Here is an 18,893-nt window from a genome sequence, read left to right as displayed (position 1 = left end):
CAACACTTTCTCCAGGATTTCTTTTTTATTAAAAAAACAGTGACGAATAAATAAACAAAACAATGTAAAAATATAATGTTTCAGAGATCTGTGGGGGGAATGCAAGAGCATTGGTTTGTTCAATTAGCAGGATGTTGACTTCTGGTTGGTCCCTGGTTTGAAGATCAATAAAGAAACATTTCACAACATATCATAGCACCGTTGTGAGGTCAATGGGGCCTCTGTTCAGCTCCATCGAAACGAGTAAATCACGCAATGTAAGACGTACTTAAAACAATGAAACAATTAGCTGTGGAGGTTTGAAAAGGGCCACTGCTGCTTACAGTTTCATTTCATATAAATATAATATATTAATTTATACATTGTACACTAGAATTGCTCTATACCACATACACAACTCAGGTAAACACATGAATAAAAGGCAGCTGACAATTTTAAAAACAAAATGCTCTGGAGGGTTCGAAAAGTCTTTTAGCTGCACTGCTGAAAACTCTGAAATTAGGATGACTGTGCAGAAACCTGTGCTTTAGTTCTTAACATACACACACTGATACCACTTGCTCCAAAATTTCTGAAGGCATTGAGATCATTTTACAATCTAAAGGAGCAAGCGACAAGATGTCAGTACTTCTGTGTACATGGGGTTTGAGTATGTGCAAACATTCAGTTGATGACATGAGATTATTACGACCCTGAATTCACGACAGATTAAGCCTGTTACTTTTTGCAGCATTGATGTTAAAATTTAATTGACTGGGAGATTTTCCCAAATGAAATGAGAACATGGAGCGATGATGTTTTGATGATGCAGAGGGACAGCTAGCGCACCAGGAGGAAGGTGAGTCCAGCAAGGCCCACGCCAGCTGCGGCAAACAGAGCCGTCTTCATGGATAGGTCTTGACTCACCTCTCTGGCACTGCGGGAGAACTTACAGAACCCCTCCTGCAGAAAAACATAAATTAGTTAGGTTGAGAGCATAAAATTTTATCTGTCTTTTATCTTCATAAGAGTTTAAGAATAAGAAACAATTAAAAGGAATTGCTGCCAAATTATTTTCAGTGAACAGTGGCTGAGCTGGCGGCTGGCGGCAATTGTAGAATATTTTTTGTAAAATCTGACAAAAACAAAGATGTCCCAGGCTGTCACATAAAAACCAAATATATATATATATTATGGCACACTTGTAAGTCAGAGATTTTGCAGGACTAAAGGAATTAAACAATTTTTTGCGTCCTCTGCTTCGTAAGGAAATCATTAAGTCAGTAAGTTAGTCAACAGGTTTATTTCAGCTCCATGTTTTCAAAGTGAAAACAGTTGAGCAGAGCGTGCACCTGCTCTCAGCTCCAGGTGCTTCACAGCTGCTTGTTTTTCAAGTCATACAACGCCAACTCTCAGTACGACTGATGCCAAACTCAAACACACTGAAGCTTTGACTGTTACTATAGAGTCCATCTGGCTGAGCTGGTTACGTGTCTGTTGAAACCAGCTGCCAGCTGAAGAAAGGAGGGGGTAAGTGTGTGTGTGTGTGTGTGTGTGTGTGTGTGTGTGTGTGTGTGTGTGTGTGTGTGTGTGTGTGTGTGTGTGTGTGTGTGTGTGTAGGAGGGGGTCAGAGGAAGCCCATTCACAAAAGAGACATTTTACTCTTCTAGTATTTTTTGTCTTTTTGGACAGAAGTTTTCACCCAAACTATCAACTTTAATATTACCAGTAATATCAGCTTCACAGAGGGAGTTTACAATGATCTTTTCTGTCTAATTGTTGCAACACAAAGCTCTAATTATCTTAAGCTAAGAACTATTTGAGCATGACCCTGAATTTACACTGCTGAAGATTTTCAGCCATTGCACATTCCTCAGAATCTGGCCTATTGCTACTCTACAATTCACATAATCACAGCAGCCACATGAGACTGCTGAGAGCTGGTCCCACCGGCAAACAGAAAGGCAAGAACAGACTGTATCTAAACTAAGGCCAGACTGTGTGTAAGCCACGTTAACACACATAGACGTGAATATAAAAAGCTGCCTGAGCAGGAAGCAAAAAAGGATCTGATCTAACTAGGTGGTTTCCAACACCAGAAGTTAAAAAGCCCCACTTTCCCTTTTATGTATCACAGGAAGTTCTTTTTTTCTCAGAGTGCTTTTCTAATCAGGGTCACAACCGTCAAACTACTTCCCTTATCTGCAATGTTGGTGGCTCAATCAGCTCTGCGCTGTCACATGTATGAGTCAATCAGTTTAGCAGCAGACATGACCAGACAACCTACCCATCCACCATTCTCTAGCAGCCAGTCCTTCTTCTCCTCTCCCAGGTAGTCAGCTATGGTCTCTGCCAGTCCCCTGCAGTGTCCAGGCTCCTGTCCCATTTCCTGCCCCTGCCCAGGGTCCAGCCCCGGCTTCACGTCCTTCTGCTCCTGCAGCTGCCTGGCCAGCACCCCAGTAAAGGTGAAAAGGGAAACAACCCTTCCCCAGTTCAAATGTCCATCTCCCACAAGCTCCTCTATCACCTTCCTGAGGCTGGAGCAGGGATCCGGCCCACACTGCCTCAGGAAGGTCTGAGCGAGGGAGTGGAAGCGGGCCTGGTGCTGTGTCTCCATGTCCTGGGCCAGGCGTCTCATGGCAGCGGCTGACTCGCTGGGAGGTGGAGGGGCTGGCCGTGGGCTTGTGCAGTACAGGGACAGGAAGTCCTCTGCCAGAGCCAGGGTCTCTTTCCACAGCCCGCACGACATTTTCTGCGATGAGGGGGGAAGCCGTACAGACACTTTAATACACATGAGTAGCCTGCTGACGTGAGGATTAGGATAGAAATATGGATTGTTGATGTTTTTAGTTATGAGAGTAACTTGCTAAAGCATAAGCGTATACTACTGACCAATTTAATTAAAGTATAACTCCAATATAACGAGGAAGATCAGCTAGTCGAAACACTAGTCGACGACGAAAGTCCTTTCAGTCGACTGATCGATTAATCATCTGTCGCAGCATCTGACTAACGACTCAATAAAAAAGCAGTTACCTCTGATAACGTCAGACGCTCAGCCTTGTTCTCTGTTAGCATTAGCTTTAATGAGAACTGACCAAGCGGTGTTACACTCACATCAGCACTGACATGTTACTGTATGGCGTAAGAAGTAAATAAGAAGAAATATTTATACAGAGTCAGTTTATCGCTGATTATTTACGAACAGACATGAATATTAACTGTTTGGCCTGTTAGCATTACGTGATGGATGTTAGCAGCGACGCTATCAATGACGTCAATAACGGCCGCTCTCCGTTAATAGGAGCCGGGAGATGCTGCAGGCTAAAGAGAGCCACGTTAACTCATTACACTGACATAAATAACAGTGTAGAGTCAGGGTTAAATAATCTTAGTTATCTTTAAGTAAATCTACTGGTGGACGTGCTGTTGTCTGGCCCCAGCTGCAAACTGAGCCTTGATCTGTCAGAGCAATGGAGGACACAAAGGACCGCATTCACACAATCGGCTAGCTCATCTATCAAAGGCACGTTCACCCATTTTCAGCAGCTTTGAATCAACATTTAAACACCTTTAAGTATATATCTGAAATAACACGAGCAGAAGATGTTTTAACGTTTTTTCTTAAGAACAAGAAACAAAAGCTCACCCTCCCAGCGATATCAGACTGCTCTCTGCACATACAGACGGCGGAAGGAGAACCTCAGTACACTCTCAGCTTCCCTTACACAGGCTGCTCATTTATCATCTGACTCCGCCTCCGGGTTTCATGTGTACATCTGCTCCCACGCATAAAATACCCAAAAAACTCCCGTCATGATAACACGGAAGATCATACACCAAACCCAGGAGGATAAAACTCGTCCAATTAAGCTGTCATTATAGTTATTGTTTACATGGGAAAGGGAAATGTACCTTGTGGGAAAGTCCAAATACAGCAGGTCGTACAAAAACAGTTTTCAAAGCCAAACCGACTACACTGTTACAAGGAAAATCTGTCAATGAACTGTAGACAAAACACCGACTTTCAAAATGACTCAACAAGAGGTCAGGGTATTTACAGAAGCAATGAACAGACATGGAGCCATGTATTTATTTTTTCAGTTTTCTTGTAATGGTAGGGTTAATTCAGGTGAAATGGACAGCTTAAAGAAAGCCCAGTGTTTCTGCTTTTAAAGGTAAAATTCAAAGCAGTTACTGCAGAGACTTTTCTTTGGATGAAAGTGACCCAAATCACATACAATAAAATAAAAAAATAATAATAATAAAAAAAAATTGTAAGCTGTGGCTGGCAACATGCATGCAGACAGAAATACATATTTGAAGTACTTTGTTGAAGATCTTAAATGGATTATAAAGAAAGTAACTTTGATTTTAAGTTGATTTCTCCATTCTCTTTTGTCTAGTTTAGTATTTCTATTTGACTCGACTATATAAATGTATTCAATTACAAACTTAGTACCCTGGCTCCAATTGAATGTTGGAGCCAGGGTACTTTTAGCCTTCACAACTCTTGATCACTTTGTCTAATCAATGTTTCAACATCTATTCATACTTCATTTCATGTCAATGCATAGGAGAGTGGAGAATCAGGGGAAAGCTGTAGAGAAGAAAAATTTAAAAGGTGAGGGGGAAAAAAAGAGTTATATAGAAGTGATGAGTACATACAAATGGTGAACACAGGGTAAGAAACACTCTTTTTTATTTATTTATTTATTTGTTTTGTAATAATATAGGCTTTAGAGCAAAGGTCCACAGTGATGAGTAACAATGTTTACCAGTATATCTAACCTACTGTCCATATAATAGTGAATAATTGTTTTGGTGTCAACTGCAATAAAATGTTATAACACTTGTGAAAATAATGAAACATATTCTTTTCATAAAAAAGGAGACACCTTAAGAATTCAGAAATGTAACAAATGTGTAGTTGTTGTTGGTGTTTAATGCCAAGAATATGATCACAAGGTGAAACTACAAAAACTGTCTCAATATACCTGAATCCGCCCTATCATACCTTGTTTTCTTGAGCCCTCTTCTTATTCATCTCTTTATTTCAATATTAGCCCACTGGTTTACCTACAACATTTTGTGATTCTTTCAGTCTGTGTCAGGAACAAAAAGCTGGTTTTCTGCTTCAGAGTTGATTTCTTTCAGTACTTCAAACCACAAAGCTTGTTTTCCTGTGAAAACATTTGAAATATGATTGTTTACCTGCTCTGGAGGTTAATTTGGTGTTGGGAAATTTAAAATACTTTTCCAAACTATTTCATTCCTTTTTAGGATTAATCCTAACTCTCTGTGTGGTTTGTGGATCCATTCTCATGTGGTGATGTCAGTCAGACAATGTGGGCCTCTTACAGCAGGAGTGTCTTTATCTCCAGGTGAGTTCATAGATGTGGTCTTCAAGGGAATGATCTCATCTGAATATAGGTCTCAATACGTAATTCAGGGTTTCAATTCTGCTCTGAAACATTCAGAGAGCAGAAATGTGTTCGCTTTTACTTATCTCTCTCTATGTGTGTAAAGTACCCACATCATACCTAAAGAGAAAGGAACTGAAACAGACAGAGGATGTGCAGGCTGTCAGAGGAGATTGCCCAGTTTGGTGCACTTAGTGATATTTCAGGGTACTTTTTCTTTGGTGAAACCCAGCTCCCTTCTCCTCCTTCCTTCAAGCTCATGTTTTATTACCTCTGTGTGGTTTCCTTTTGAAACTCCAGGAACAACACTCAGGCATCCTGTTTAATCAAAATATTACACACTTCAATAAATAAGGTGCCGAATAAAATGATTGAATGGGTAAAAAGGGAAGTTCAAAAATATGACAAGGGGGTTAGAAAATTTGACTGTCAAGTTTTTTGAATTTCAAATGATTTTTTGATACAAGAAACTTCACCTTCTAATTTTTAGCCCTCCAACAATCATTTATACACCTTATGAGCAATTCAGGCATCATTTTTTGCTTTTGATATCTTAAAAGAAGATATTATTCTGTACTTGCCTGGTGAATGTGACTCATATTGTCTCATAGCACAATTTTTAACAAAACGTAAGACAAACACTTGCTCAGGTACCAATATGTTTGTGATAGAGAAATGATATAATCAAAATACAGGGTCAGGGTTGCTAGATGGATATCATTTTATTCATGTTGATGTGTTTTTTTAATGATTTTTTTCATGAACCTTTGAGGGAGTTCAGTAAAGTCCCTTGGTTTTTGGATTGGCAGGCTGTTTTGTTCATCTGTCCTTGGATAAGTAACATAATAAAATCAGTTTGTGTACTTTCCCAACAGCAAACCTCAAATGATGGTGTGGATATGGATGACTGACCTTTGAAAGATGTTTGTAAAAATAAAGATGACAACCAACGTTTTCATGATCTGGCTGAGGTCAACTTCTCTATCACCTTTACAAATCTATTGCAAGATGAAGACTGAGGTGTTCAGCCTTGGTTCAGGCAACACGGAGATACAAAACAGATTAGCACTCAAAATCTTTTTTTTATTTTTGCAACAATTTATTCTACTAGGCTGCTGGGTTTTATATATGTTGAAGTAAGAAAAACTAAAACTTAAAGTTGAATTTCAAGGATAGCCATGACAACAACTATGACAGAGCGCCATGGTGAGGTATTAACTGTGTGTGCACCTACAGTAAGTTATAGATAGGTGAACTCTGGACATAATCTTTTAGGAGTTAATGAGACTGTCTGTTGGTGACATGGCAGAGCAGACACACTGCTGGTTGATACACCTCATTTTGGCTACTTACCCTGAAAAATACTTCCCTCATTATTGCTCCAATAATTAAATAATTAGGTCATCATCAAGCTAACAACAATAACAATAAGGGAAACATGATCAGCTGTCTTTGAATCAATACCTCACCCTCTGGTAATGACACCAGAATATAAAACCATTTGGAGAGCGTATTCTAGCTGTGTAGTTTGTCACTTCTTCAACACTTCTGCTGTTGTGATGATTTCAAGTGGCGAGGGAGTCAGAGCGCTAGCACGATGCCAATGATGCTTTTTGCTGGATCACATCTGTGTCATGAACTCTACGCCCAAATCTGCATGAGGGAAAAATAAAGACAAGAACCACGTAAGTCGAGGCATCAAACAAAAGACAGAACAAGAACCAGAGCCTTAATTGGCTTGTTTTTTTTCTGTTGTTTTGTTTTGTCATGATTTTTTTCCACCTTTAAGCAGTTGAATGTTTTTGTTTTTTTATGTAAGGAAATAAGGTTCACAACCACAACAAGGATCTTTATGGTAATCAGATCTAAACTGACATTTATCTCTCATATTTTCCAGGCTTCACCTATCCCCGACTTATCCAAAAATATTTACCATAACCAGATCAATATGACCCAAACATTTACATCTCTATGCTGAACCCATTAAGCTAAATACAAACATTATAACAAGTTGTGTTTATGCAACAGTATCACTGAAAAAGCTCTTAGTTATTCTTCATGAAAAGCTTTCAGACAATTTTAAGGATGACTTTGAACAAAAAGTGATTTTAATGTTTTTTGTTTTTTTTACTTGATAGACATACACAACATGAGGAGTTGTGAATACATGGCTCCAAAAGGTGCAGATTAAAAAAGAACACTGCAGGGAAACTCCAGCTCACCCGTAAGGTGTTGTCCCAGGAGGCCGAGCAGAGAGCCGTACCGTCAGGTGACACTCTGACTCTGCTGATGCGGTTCTCGTGTCCGAATAAACATGTGACACGGGTTCCCTTTAAAACGTCCCACACATTGATGGTGTAGTCATTATAGCCAGTAAAGAGCAGGCGACCTGGAGGAACAATAACAGGCATGATAGAATGTGAAAGAGGAAGTAGATGGATTAAATTTTGGTCAAAATAAGACAGTTTCTCTTTCCATGAAATACTAAAAATATATTTATTTGGATCAAAAACTGCTTTAACTCTTGAAACTGCTGATCTCCAACCTTTTATATGCTGATGAATATTAAATACAAAAAGACAAATTTATGTGGAAAATAAGAAGTGTCCTGTCATCACTCACTAAACAGGATCAAGTGTCAGACACAGATCTTTCAGAGCTTTAAAGTGCTTTAAGAGCTTCTCACCGCTCAGAGAGAAATCCACAGTGGAGGCACCAAAAATGATGCTGTCCTTCTGGTAGACGGCCACCTCACGGTCAGCTCGCAGGTCGTAGAAACGACACTTAAAGACGTAGAAAAACACAAAGACACGGACACACCATGAACACACATGAGAGCAGTCTGCAGGGGGCAGTCTTACAGTGTGCCACAGAAACAAGCTCAGGGTTATTCTCAGGCCTCTCAATGTGTTTTTAAAATGGAAACAGCAAAAAATGCTAAGAAATGCATAGCAAAATTATAAAGCCATTAGACCTACAACAGGTTTTTTAATTTGACAACGATTTCACACTTAGACGCGTCAACACACTGACACTGAACAGCTTATATGGTTTTACTCACAGTGGAGTCGTCAGAAGCAGAAGCAAATGCATCACCGCTGGGGTAGTACCTGAGAGACACAGGGCACAGGTAGAAGGGTTCAGGTACTGTGTGGATAAGCTTTCTTAAAAAAAACATCATTAATAACAGAAATACTATCACTCACTTCACACAGTTGATGTCTGACTCGTGGCTCTCAAAAGACTGAATGTTCTGTCCAGAGCGCATGTCCCACACGTTGGCTCTTTTATCACAGCCCTGAAAAAACAAACATTGTGTTCGTTAATATCACTCAAAACCAATCTAAGTATTTAATAACATCCCTTCTTCTTCTGCCTCTTACCCCAGAGACAAACGTGTTTCCTGTCTCAGATGGAGCGAGGTCCAGGGACAGGACATCAGCTGTGTGACCGTGAAAGCTCTGCAGCAGCTGCCCACTCTCCACATCCCACAATGCGCACGAGCCGTCGCCGCTGGAGGTCAGGAGCTATACCAAAAGGATAAAATGAGCGCCACAAAAAAGAACATGCACACACAAACAAAACAACCAGGAAACTGAAACGGAAATATATGACCTCAAAATATTCTCAAACAAGAATCCTCAGTGTTTAAAAACTCCTGAGTAGAAACTGGTTACCAAAATCACAGCATGCATGATAACCAAACATTAATCTTGCTATTGAATCATTAGCAGAAGTATGTGACTGATTTCTTAGATATTAGGGGCTCAAACCACATTGGATTGTTTTTTCTCTGCTTTCTAAATGACTTCAGTCGCCCGTTATTCTCTCATTTCTTATCCTTACTGTACTGGGAGACAGAAAAATGAGGGGAATACCAGCAACAACTGGTTTTTTGGGACAGCATTTGTAATTAGTAAAGTTTGTAAAGTCAAACACTATTAAGATGTTGTTGGAGCACTAGAGATCTTATCATTTCTAACCAACCAGCTACTTTAAATTAGAAAAAGCATTATCCATATCTGCAATGTACCTTTAGTTTTGTGGGCAAAGTAGAGCTGTAATCCCCCACATAGCTTAATCTAATTGCAGTAGTTTGGCACACAAACACAAGCCAAAGGTCATCACCTTCCCTCTAACCCAGAAACTCCTCCTCTCCTCTCCTCTCCTAAATGTCATCTGTGACTCCTCTGATGAAAACAGATCATGGGCACTTAGAGACACATGCAGACATCAGAGATCCCCACTGGCTGCTGGATTAGAGAGCTCCCGCTGGATGACCTGAGGCACCAAAACACATCCTGCCTGCACACACAGAGGTAACTCCAGCATCAGCCAGGGTGCAATTATCAGAAAGCCACAATTACTCTCACTCACGCACACACAAACACGCACAGACTGGACCCTGATGATGTAAAAGAGACCTTTGCATCAGTCTGACTTTTTTCTAACAACACCTGCACGTCACTGTTTAGTCAGTTCATACGATCCACACAGAGTGGTCTTAACATCACCCACCCACTGTTTCCACATGAGAAACTCATACCTCACATGGAGCCAGTAAACATTCAACACATGGGCTGGTTGAAAAAAAAGCAGATCTTTCAAAAACAGACCATGACTTTAACGTCTACAGCTTAGGGCTACAAGTTCTGATGGCACTGCATGTGTGTGTGTCTTTGTGTATGAGATGTAGTACAAGGAGAAGTGTGGCAGTGGTGTGTGTGTGTGTGTGTGTGTGTGAGAGGGAGTGAGAGAAAGGCAAGACAGAAACATGCATGTGCGTGTCTGCTATGTGTTAAATGTTGTGCCCTGGGGTCAGTGTGCTCTTCTCTTTCTTAGATAAAAGCCACTCAGTGTCCATTAATACACGCAGCAGCAGCAGCAGCAGCAGCAGCAGCAGCAGCACACAGGGCTGTCACCCCCTCCGCTGCTTCTCTGTCTCTGTCCTGTCCCCTCCTCAGCACTGCCATCCATCTCCCTCACCTCCTCCTCCTCCCTGTTCTTCTTGTCATAAAGCTCCTCTGCCTCCCTCCACTCCAGGGTCAGAGCGGAGTAAATACAGCACAAATATCTGAGGCCTTTTCTTTCATGATCTCTTTTCTGGTTCATCCTTAAGTCCTGCATGAATCCTTTATTAAATCTTTGACACAGTCCTTTAAAATATTAACAAACTAATCTTTTAATGCTTTTAATCAGAGAGGGAAGGTCTTTCTGGGTGGTTTTCAGGGAAAACTGGACACATATCTTTTATGATATTCATTATAACTTATGGTATTGATTTTTTAAACTTCATTTATCTTTAGAAGTCTTACGTATTGATGCTACCTATTGTTTCTACTCTTGAATGAAAGGTGTTTTGTAAAAAAAAGTCGAGGTTGAGTTTGAGTTTGGTCACATCAGGAAACAGGGAGAGAGTGCATGAAAGCAGGCTGCAAGCTGGATCCAAACCCAGGCTACCTGCTCAAAGGAACCTCATAGGATGTTATCTAGACTGTTAGACCATCTGCACCAAATTATTGTCAAATTGTTGTCATATTTAAATTAAGATACAGCAGAACTATTGAAGATGTTTTGTTAATTCAGAGGTAAACTGTAAGGTGTAAGAAATCACTTGTTTGAATCTTGGACAAGTGATGGGGATTACATAATTTGTGTTTTACATCTATCCACGACATTGACAATGATCTAATTTGCTGGCTGATGGAATTTTTAACTCACAGGTCTCAGCGTGTGTGAGCTAATGGTATTTTATATCTTTCCCCTTTTATTTGTTCTTTACACCAACAAGTGTCAAAGCACACATGAGAACAGGCACATCTTTAAGTCTGCAGATGATGCTGTGATTGTTTCCCTTTTAAACTCAGATGACCCAGAGCATGGCCTGGTCCTGGGTGATTTTACAGACTGGTGCAGGTCGTCCTTCTTAAATATCAGTGTTTTAAAGACCAAAGAAATGACAGTAGATTTTAGGAAAAATCCTTCCACCACTTCTTCTGTTTTTATCAATAACCAGGCGGTTGAAAGGGTGCATCATTATAAACACCTGGGGACCATCCTTGATGATCAACTTACCTTTGAGCTCCAAGCAGAAGCTGTCTGCAAGAAAACCCACCACCATTTGCACTTTTTAAGAAAGCTCAGTAATTTTAATGTTGACTGCACTTTAATGACAATGTTTTATTCCTGTTTTATTGAGTCGGAGTATCATTAAACTGTTACACAGTGATGATATACAGTGCTTAATAAAGTATTACACCACCACCCATTATTATTGTTATTCATTAGTTCTCAAATGTTCTGTTTTACAAAAAAAAAAAGGATTGAAGTAAAGTATTTTTTTAAATGACAAATTACAGTTATTTACTTGTGGTCTTGAACAGGGAAATGTATTTTAGTGGTTGTGTGATATTTCTGACAAACTTTTCTTCAGAGAATTGAGTTTTCTGGCTAAAATTTGGAAATAAAAACATAGAGTCATTTTGAAACTCCTCACCCTGAAAAAGTGAGTGAAAGCACTTCATGAGGTTCAGATTAACAGCTTTGCCTGCCTCATGGTGAAAAAAGTATTCAGAGATGTTCTGACTTTTATCTTGTGCTCACCTGCATGTCAGAGCTGGTGAAGGTACATCCTGATACATAGTTGGTGTGCATGGCCACAGACTTCTTCTTTGCAGCTAAGTTCTCGTTTCTGTCCAGTGACAGCGGGATCACTGAGCACTTGTTATCCAAACCGCTGTTAGAGGAAATAAAAACATCAGACCTTAAATTAAAGGATCTCTGTGGGAGAACAGGCATTTCTTTTCTTTCTCCTGACAGTAAGCTTTGGGTTTTTGTCGTGGAGTTTATTCAACTTCACAGAAAAAAAGACATACTCACCCACAAGCAACGGCACAACCTGAAGGAGCGTAAGCACACGCCATCACCCATGTACATGGCAAGCTCACTCCATGCTCCTGAAAACACACACACACACACACACACACACACACACACACACACACACACACACACACACACACACACACACACAAAAACACATGGGAGGAGGTTATTGTTTGTTAATAGCCAGGATGCCAGCAATCAGAGTGACTCTTCATCTCTCTGTCACACACTTCACGTATGGTTTACACACTGCAGCTGCAGTCAACATGGATGTGTTGAGCATTAACAGGGATTATCTTCACTGCGGCTGTGTCCGCTCCATCATGAGGCCTGATGGTTTGATTTAGTCTGGATCCTGGCTGCTGTTAAAGTGCACTCAGACACACACACAGCAGATGGATTGATAATCTTTAAACGCATATTTCCATGTGACCGTGTCACGGCCTCTTTCTCTTTCAGAGGAGTGTGGCAGCAGAGGGTGACCCTCCCACCCCCTGGCCACTCGTGCGTATGGTGAGGAGGACAGGAGTGGAAAAACACAACACTTAGCCTTACATAACAGAGCGGAGAAGTGGGTGAAGTTAAAATGGGCGACCAAGCCCTGGGGAATAACAGCACTATTCATTTTACTTTACCATCTGTCTTTGGGGTGGACATCAAACTTAGCAGTGATACTGCAGAAAGAAACTTCAGATCAAGCTCAAATATGTCTTTAGAGACAGAGTTTGCAGATTTACTGACTGTACAATATAATCAGAGTTAGGCTGCAGTCTTTTGTTATTCAAGCCCTTTAATTTCTCCCAAGACTTTGATAAAGGACTAATTCACACTTACCATCCACTTTATTAGGCACACCTGTCCAACTGCTTGTTGACGCAAATTTCTAATCAGCCAATCACATGGCAGCAACGCAATGCATTTAGGCACGTAGTCAAGATGATCCGCTGCAGTTCAAACCGAGCATCAGAATGGGGGAGAAAGGTGATTTAAGTGACTTTGAACGTGGCATGGTTGTTGGTGCCAGATGGGCTGGTCTGAGCATTTCAGAAACTGCTGATCTACAGGGATTTCAACCAACAACCATCTCTAGGTTTTTCCGGAGAATGGTCCCAAAAAGAGAAAATATCCAGTGAGCTGCAGTTCTGTGGGCCAAAATGCCTTGTTGATGCCAGAGGTCAGAGGAGAATGACAGACTGGTTTGAGCTGATAGAAAGACAACAGTAACTCAAATAACCACTGGTTACAACCGAGTCATGCAGAAGAGCATCTCTGAACACACAACATGTCCAACCTTGAGGCAGATGGGCTACAGCAGCAGAAGACCACACCGGGTGACCCTCCTGTCAGCTAAGAACAGGAAACTGAGGCTACAATTCACACAGCAACACCAAAATTGGACAATAGAAGATTGGAAAAACGTTGCCTGGTCTGATGAGTCTGGATTTCTGCTGCCACATTCGGTTGGTAGGGTCAGAATTTGGCATCAACAACATGAAAGCATGGATCCGTCCTGCCTTGTATCAACGGTTCAGGCACCATGTCATAAAGCTGGAATCATCTCAGACTGGTTTCTTCAACATGACAATGAGTTCCCTGTACTCAAATGTCCTCCACAGTCCCCAGATCTCAATCCAATAGAGCACCTTTGGGATGTGGTGGAACGGGAGATTCTCATCATGGATGTTCAGCCGACAAATCTGCAGCAGCTGTGTGATGCTATCATGTCAATATGAACCAAACTCTTTGAGGAATGTTTCCAGTACCTTGTTGAATCTATGCCACGAAGGATTAAAGCAGTTCTGAAGGCAAAGGGGGTCCAACCCCCCCAATAAAGTGGCTGGTGAGTGTATATAGTAGCTCTCTAGTCAGGTGAAAGAAAACCAGTCTTTAAAAAGTCTTTAGGTTTCACTGCTAAAATGAAATCATGTGTTGATTAGCACATGCACACAAGCATCACATAGACCTCTACTCACCTTATTGAGGGTGAAAGCGTCCCAGACAATCACTTTGCCATCCTAAGTTAGACAAATAACATGAATTACTACAGGGCAGCAGAGCATGAAAACAAGGATTGTAATGTCATAAGAAATGAGAAATCTGAATACAACCTTCTCAGGCAGGAGTAGTTTACCTGTGACGAGCTGACAAGACGACGCTTGTCTTTACACCAGTCCATATTCAGCACCTTGTTCCCATGACCCTTCAGCAGACGTCTGGTCTTAATGGAGAGAGCGCTCACCACCTCCACTTTCTCAGCCACCTGGTGCACTGAAGCACACACACAAACACAAGCACACACACTGTTAATTTACTCTAAACAGAAACTGCTCTTAACCTGAAAATATTTTAAAAACACACATTGCTGATATATGGCTTAGGGCTTAGGATCAATGTAAAATAATTTCTTGCTTTTACAGTCACACATTTAAAAAAAAAACAAAGTCAATAAATGGATATAACAGACAGCAAAATGATGCAGTCTCATTTAATGAGCAGTTTAAGAAAGTATTGACAAATGAGCCACAACTTAACAACTCACATCAACAAAGCAGCTCAATGAAGATAAATGAAGAGTAAACTGTGCTAAATATTACAGTAAAGTCTGCAAATATGCTCTTTTTTTGTGAGCTTTTTTTGTCAAACTAACACCGCAAACCCCAAATAATCCTTCACATCAGCAAATCAGCTAAGATTCTGGTTGGTAAGGTGTGTTACGATCACACTTTTATATGAGTAAATGACCTTAATACACTCTTCACAACTTTTATTCCACTCTAAGAATGAGAAGTTGAGTTAAGCAAAACATTACTGATATACTGAAGCAGCTGGAGCAACATTAAAAGTCCATTCACTCATACTAGTGATAAGACATTTTTCTTTGTGTGCACACTGATGTACCGCTAACAACACTGACTAAAGGTCGTAACAATGGCATTTTCCGTAAACAACAACAAACAGACTCTTACGGCTACTTCTTAAAGGCTCTCAGTCGTGGTTAACAGTAAACAAAACCACGAAAAAGAAGAAAATCGTCCGACTTTTAGGTGTGATGCTCTTATGTAATCGTCGTTAGTTTGTGTCCGGACACTTACACTCCACATCGTTGAGCTTTCCCCGCTCCTCCTCCAGCTTCTTCTTCAAGTTGTCGCTCTCCTTCTTCAGCGACGCCAGGGTTTCCCCTTGCTGGAGCCCCTTACAGGCCATCTTTAGAGGGAAACCACCACAAAACACACAAACAAAACTCTCAGAAGACGAGAACTGAAGAGGGAGTGGGAGAGGGACGGGAAACACGGGGTGAGACGGGGACGTTCAGGAGGGGAACGGTTGATGAGACGGTCCCGGAGCGCGAGAGTGATGATGCTGCTGCGCGTGCCACATCGAGCTCGTGCTATGAGCGTCCCCCCCTCCCACCATCATCTCCAGTAAAACTGGCACCTCTAGCTCTTTGACGCACCCTGTAACCCACATATTTATACGTCTTAGTTGATTTTATAGACATTTATAAAATTTTTGATCAAAGCTAGTCTCCACTTACAACTCTTGAGCTTTTAATATAGTGGCCCTGAAGGGCAATTGGAATATATATTTCAAAAGCGCAAAATAAATTTAAGTAACTCTAATACATTTCACAAACCACAAATATATTTAAAAAAAACACAAAAACAATTCGAAGAATGCAAATAAAAATCACAGATCACAAACTAAACTAACTGATCACAAAACAAATTTTAGGATCATTATTTTGTGATTGGTGAAATTTATTTTGTGATTGGTGAGGTTTATTTTGTGATTGGTGAAATTTATTTTTGTGATCCGTGTTTTTTATTTGCATTCTGTGACATGTAATTGTGTTTTTTGGAATACATATTTGTGTTCTGTGAAATGTATTTGTCTGTTATGAAATATATTTGTCGTTTGTGAAATGTAGTACTGCTTTTGAAATGTATTTTGCACTTTTCAAATATTTTTTCCCATTGCCCTTCAGGGCCACCGTATTTTAACCCTTTCTGCTTGAATTAAATTCCTCCTTATCACCCAGAGGGCAGACCTAGCCTATGCTTCGGCTTCTTGATAAACGAGAAATGAAGAGCGCCTTCTTCAGTTAACAGTATTTTAGTCTAAAGTGCATTAAATTCAATGTCTAATGAGCCTCTGTCTTAATGAAATGAAATGACTTAATGAAATCGGAATGACAATATTCAGCCGAAAAACTGGAAGTCATAAATATACGGACACATCCTTCCCTAATACATTCAAACCAATCCTCATTGGAGGATTGAATCATCAATATGTCATTTGAAATGATTGTATTTAACAGCATATTTTTTAGGTGTGTTGACATGAAGTAAAATTGCTCAGAGTATCAAAAGATTGAAGGTTAATCATCTCTGGACATCAAGGAGTTAAACACATTGTTGCCCTTAAAGTTGGAATAAAATATTTTCTACCTGTTCTTATCAAATGTTTGTGTTTGCAAAAATAGTGGTTTAATTTTCCATGTGATGTGTTTAGATGAGACAGATGAATAAAGTTTTGTAGCGATAAACACTTTCTAAAGAATAAATCAAATTTTCACAATCATTTTATGGCAAGAGGTAGAAATATTATTTTCCAACTTTATGGGCAAATGTGTTTCACTTTATTTTAATCATTCAAGAACTTTACGGTCACAGTTTCACTCCTCATTATACACGCTTTAGGACAAAGAGATGTGCTGATGATGGAGAGGAAATCAAAGAGGAGTCAATAACACACATCTTGTAACTTTCAAATACGGTCCCCAGCATGATGTTAGGGATATATCTGTCCCTCCTGATCCACAGGATGAAACTTGAAGAGTTTGTTACTCTGTCAGTCTCATGTCTGTCAGCTGTATGAGAAAGTCAACACCTACCACTTCCACACAGAAAGAGCAGTAGTTGATGGCCTCGGTCTTAATGTAGATGTTCATTAGGGGACTGGCCAACCCACAGCTCTCACAGGGGCCAAAGGTGACCGCCACAAACGTCTGGTCACACATGACTGCAGAGGATCACTAACACACCTGTAGAAAATACAGAATCATACACATACAAGGATTATTCAACCAGACGACAAGATGGAAATCTTTCTGTTTAACTAACCCTCTTTTGATTTCTGTTCTGGGCTGTGACCGCTTGCCCTGTTTACTTGTGTGTGTGTGCATGAGTGTGTGTGTGTGTGTGTGTTAGGAGATAAGTCGTTGGTAATCTACTGGAGCCTGATCCTCTAAACTGAGAAGAGGAGAGCAGCGCAGCTATTCTGGGAACAGCACATGAACTGTACCAACATCACTTTACAAACACAACTAATGGACATGTTTCACAGCCCTTTACGGTTGAAACGAATGATCTTTACCTCAAACAATCACTTGTTTTCAAATGTTAAAACATAAAGCTATCAGATATCTTATGAAGTATGCATGTCATTACATATTCAAACATTTTCTTCTTTGTCTGCTTCCAGTAAAACTATGCACTTCTTGGTTGTTTACATCTTGCATTTATTTTTATTTTATTTTTACACTCTACATATAAAACTGTTTCTGTTCCACTTAACACTTTTATTGTTTAAGCTTTGACAGAATTTTGTTCAATAATTGTTTCAAGAAATTAAAAATCACAACAATCCAACAACCCAGTAATACCAATATTTTTCTCCAGAGAACGTGTAAAAGTAAATCTAGATGCTGTAGTAGTATCAGCATCAGTCCTTATGTTTCAAATTCAAATGTGATGATAGCTTAATATGAAATGGCAATGCTCAGTTCATCAAGAGCTAACTTAATTAACTGGGGTAGTTTATTCAACCACCCCAGTTCTGTATAACTACATCACACGCTGGGAAAAAATACAGGAGATGCTCTTTGATCAAAAACAACACACTTTACACTCTCCAAATAGATCTGAGTTGCTAAGTCCACAAGATAAGCCAAGAATATAACAGAAAAGACAACATCAGTCGGAAAAACCCCTACCTTGTGAAAGATAAAATCTTACCCAGAGAAATTTTCTTCAGCTGTCCAGCAGGTATTTGTTTCGAGAGACCTGAGAGAAGGTTTTCCACTGAAGAGGATTGTCAAAGAGGTACGGAGAAGGAACAGTAAGCCTCTTAGTGAAGTGTTTAAGCTGCCACTCTGCTCTCAGTTTACCTCCACACTTCAGATGGTCCTGCATGGCCTGAAGAGTTACTTTTACAAAGTAATCCATACATAGATAATACATATTTAATATACAAATATTAGTGTATTCATAAATCAAGGTTACCTAAAACATACTGTGAGTTACATCACATGCTAGTTGCAATGGAGGCAGATAGGATGAATAAGTGAAGTCTGGATTAAAAAAAAAAAAGCAGCAATAACATTTTGGATTTCCTTCATATATCTACTTGTAAAATCTATGTAGATTGAAAAACTGTAATCATATGCAATTTTGAATTTATCCCTGTGCCCTTCATATCTTGACACAGGATGACACAAAATGTGGTGGCAGTTAGGTTTCCGGCTGAAAGATGAGGAGCTGATCATCAAAAATGGCAAAAGCATAACAAAACAAACAACAATAATAATCTCCCACACACGGCTGC

The 18,893-nt window shown here is 40.0% G+C and overlaps 1 protein-coding gene across 2 annotated transcripts; it reads right to left on the bottom strand.

Annotated features, from left to right (window-relative positions):
* Positions 1-71: 71 nt before the first annotated feature.
* Positions 72-15,638, bottom strand: LOC141787857 (guanine nucleotide-binding protein subunit beta-5-like). 2 transcript variants are annotated; one of them, XM_074666544.1, is made up of 12 exons: positions 15,380-15,638; positions 14,419-14,555; positions 14,261-14,302; positions 12,282-12,358; positions 12,006-12,138; positions 8,786-8,929; positions 8,609-8,700; positions 8,464-8,512; positions 8,089-8,185; positions 7,625-7,791; positions 2,267-2,395; positions 72-942 (listed from the first exon to the last, which is right to left on the bottom strand). In XM_074666544.1, the coding sequence occupies exons 1-12, from the start codon at positions 15,489-15,491 to the stop codon at positions 820-822; spliced, it is 1,302 nt and encodes a 433-aa protein (XP_074522645.1). In that variant the 5' UTR covers positions 15,492-15,638; the 3' UTR covers positions 72-819. The 2 variants fall into 2 exon arrangements, with proteins under 2 accessions (XP_074522645.1, XP_074522644.1); XM_074666543.1 differs by lacking the exons at positions 7,625-7,791; positions 8,089-8,185; positions 8,464-8,512; ... (5 more) ...; positions 14,419-14,555; positions 15,380-15,638 and adding an exon at positions 3,629-3,719 and having other exon boundaries at positions 2,267-2,731.
* Between the last annotated feature and the right edge of the window lie 3,255 nt (positions 15,639-18,893).

The sequence above is a fragment of the Halichoeres trimaculatus genome, unplaced genomic scaffold, assembly GCF_033239565.1.
Source record: "Halichoeres trimaculatus isolate MK-OKI-2021-1 unplaced genomic scaffold, fHalTri1.1 fHalTri1_scaffold_3, whole genome shotgun sequence".
Classification (NCBI taxonomy): Eukaryota; Metazoa; Chordata; class Actinopteri; order Labriformes; family Labridae; genus Halichoeres; species Halichoeres trimaculatus.
Note: the sequence above shows the minus strand (reverse complement) of the source record. Positions and strands in the feature narration are given on the sequence as shown.

Bases quoted from the DNA above. Each gene is read 5' to 3' on its own strand.
- LOC141787857 (XM_074666544.1), bottom strand. From the start codon at position 15,491: ATGGCCTGTAAGGGGCTCCAGCAAGGGGAAACCCTGGCGTCGCTGAAG. The intron at 8,701-8,785 runs GTAAGAGGCAGA...TTGTTTTTTCAG, and splicing joins GAAACACGTTTGTCTCTGGG to GGCTGTGATAAAAGAGCCAA. The intron at 2,396-7,624 runs GTGAGCTGGAGT...AAGGACGTGAAG, and splicing joins CCTGGGACAACACCTTACGG to CCGGGGCTGGACCCTGGGCA.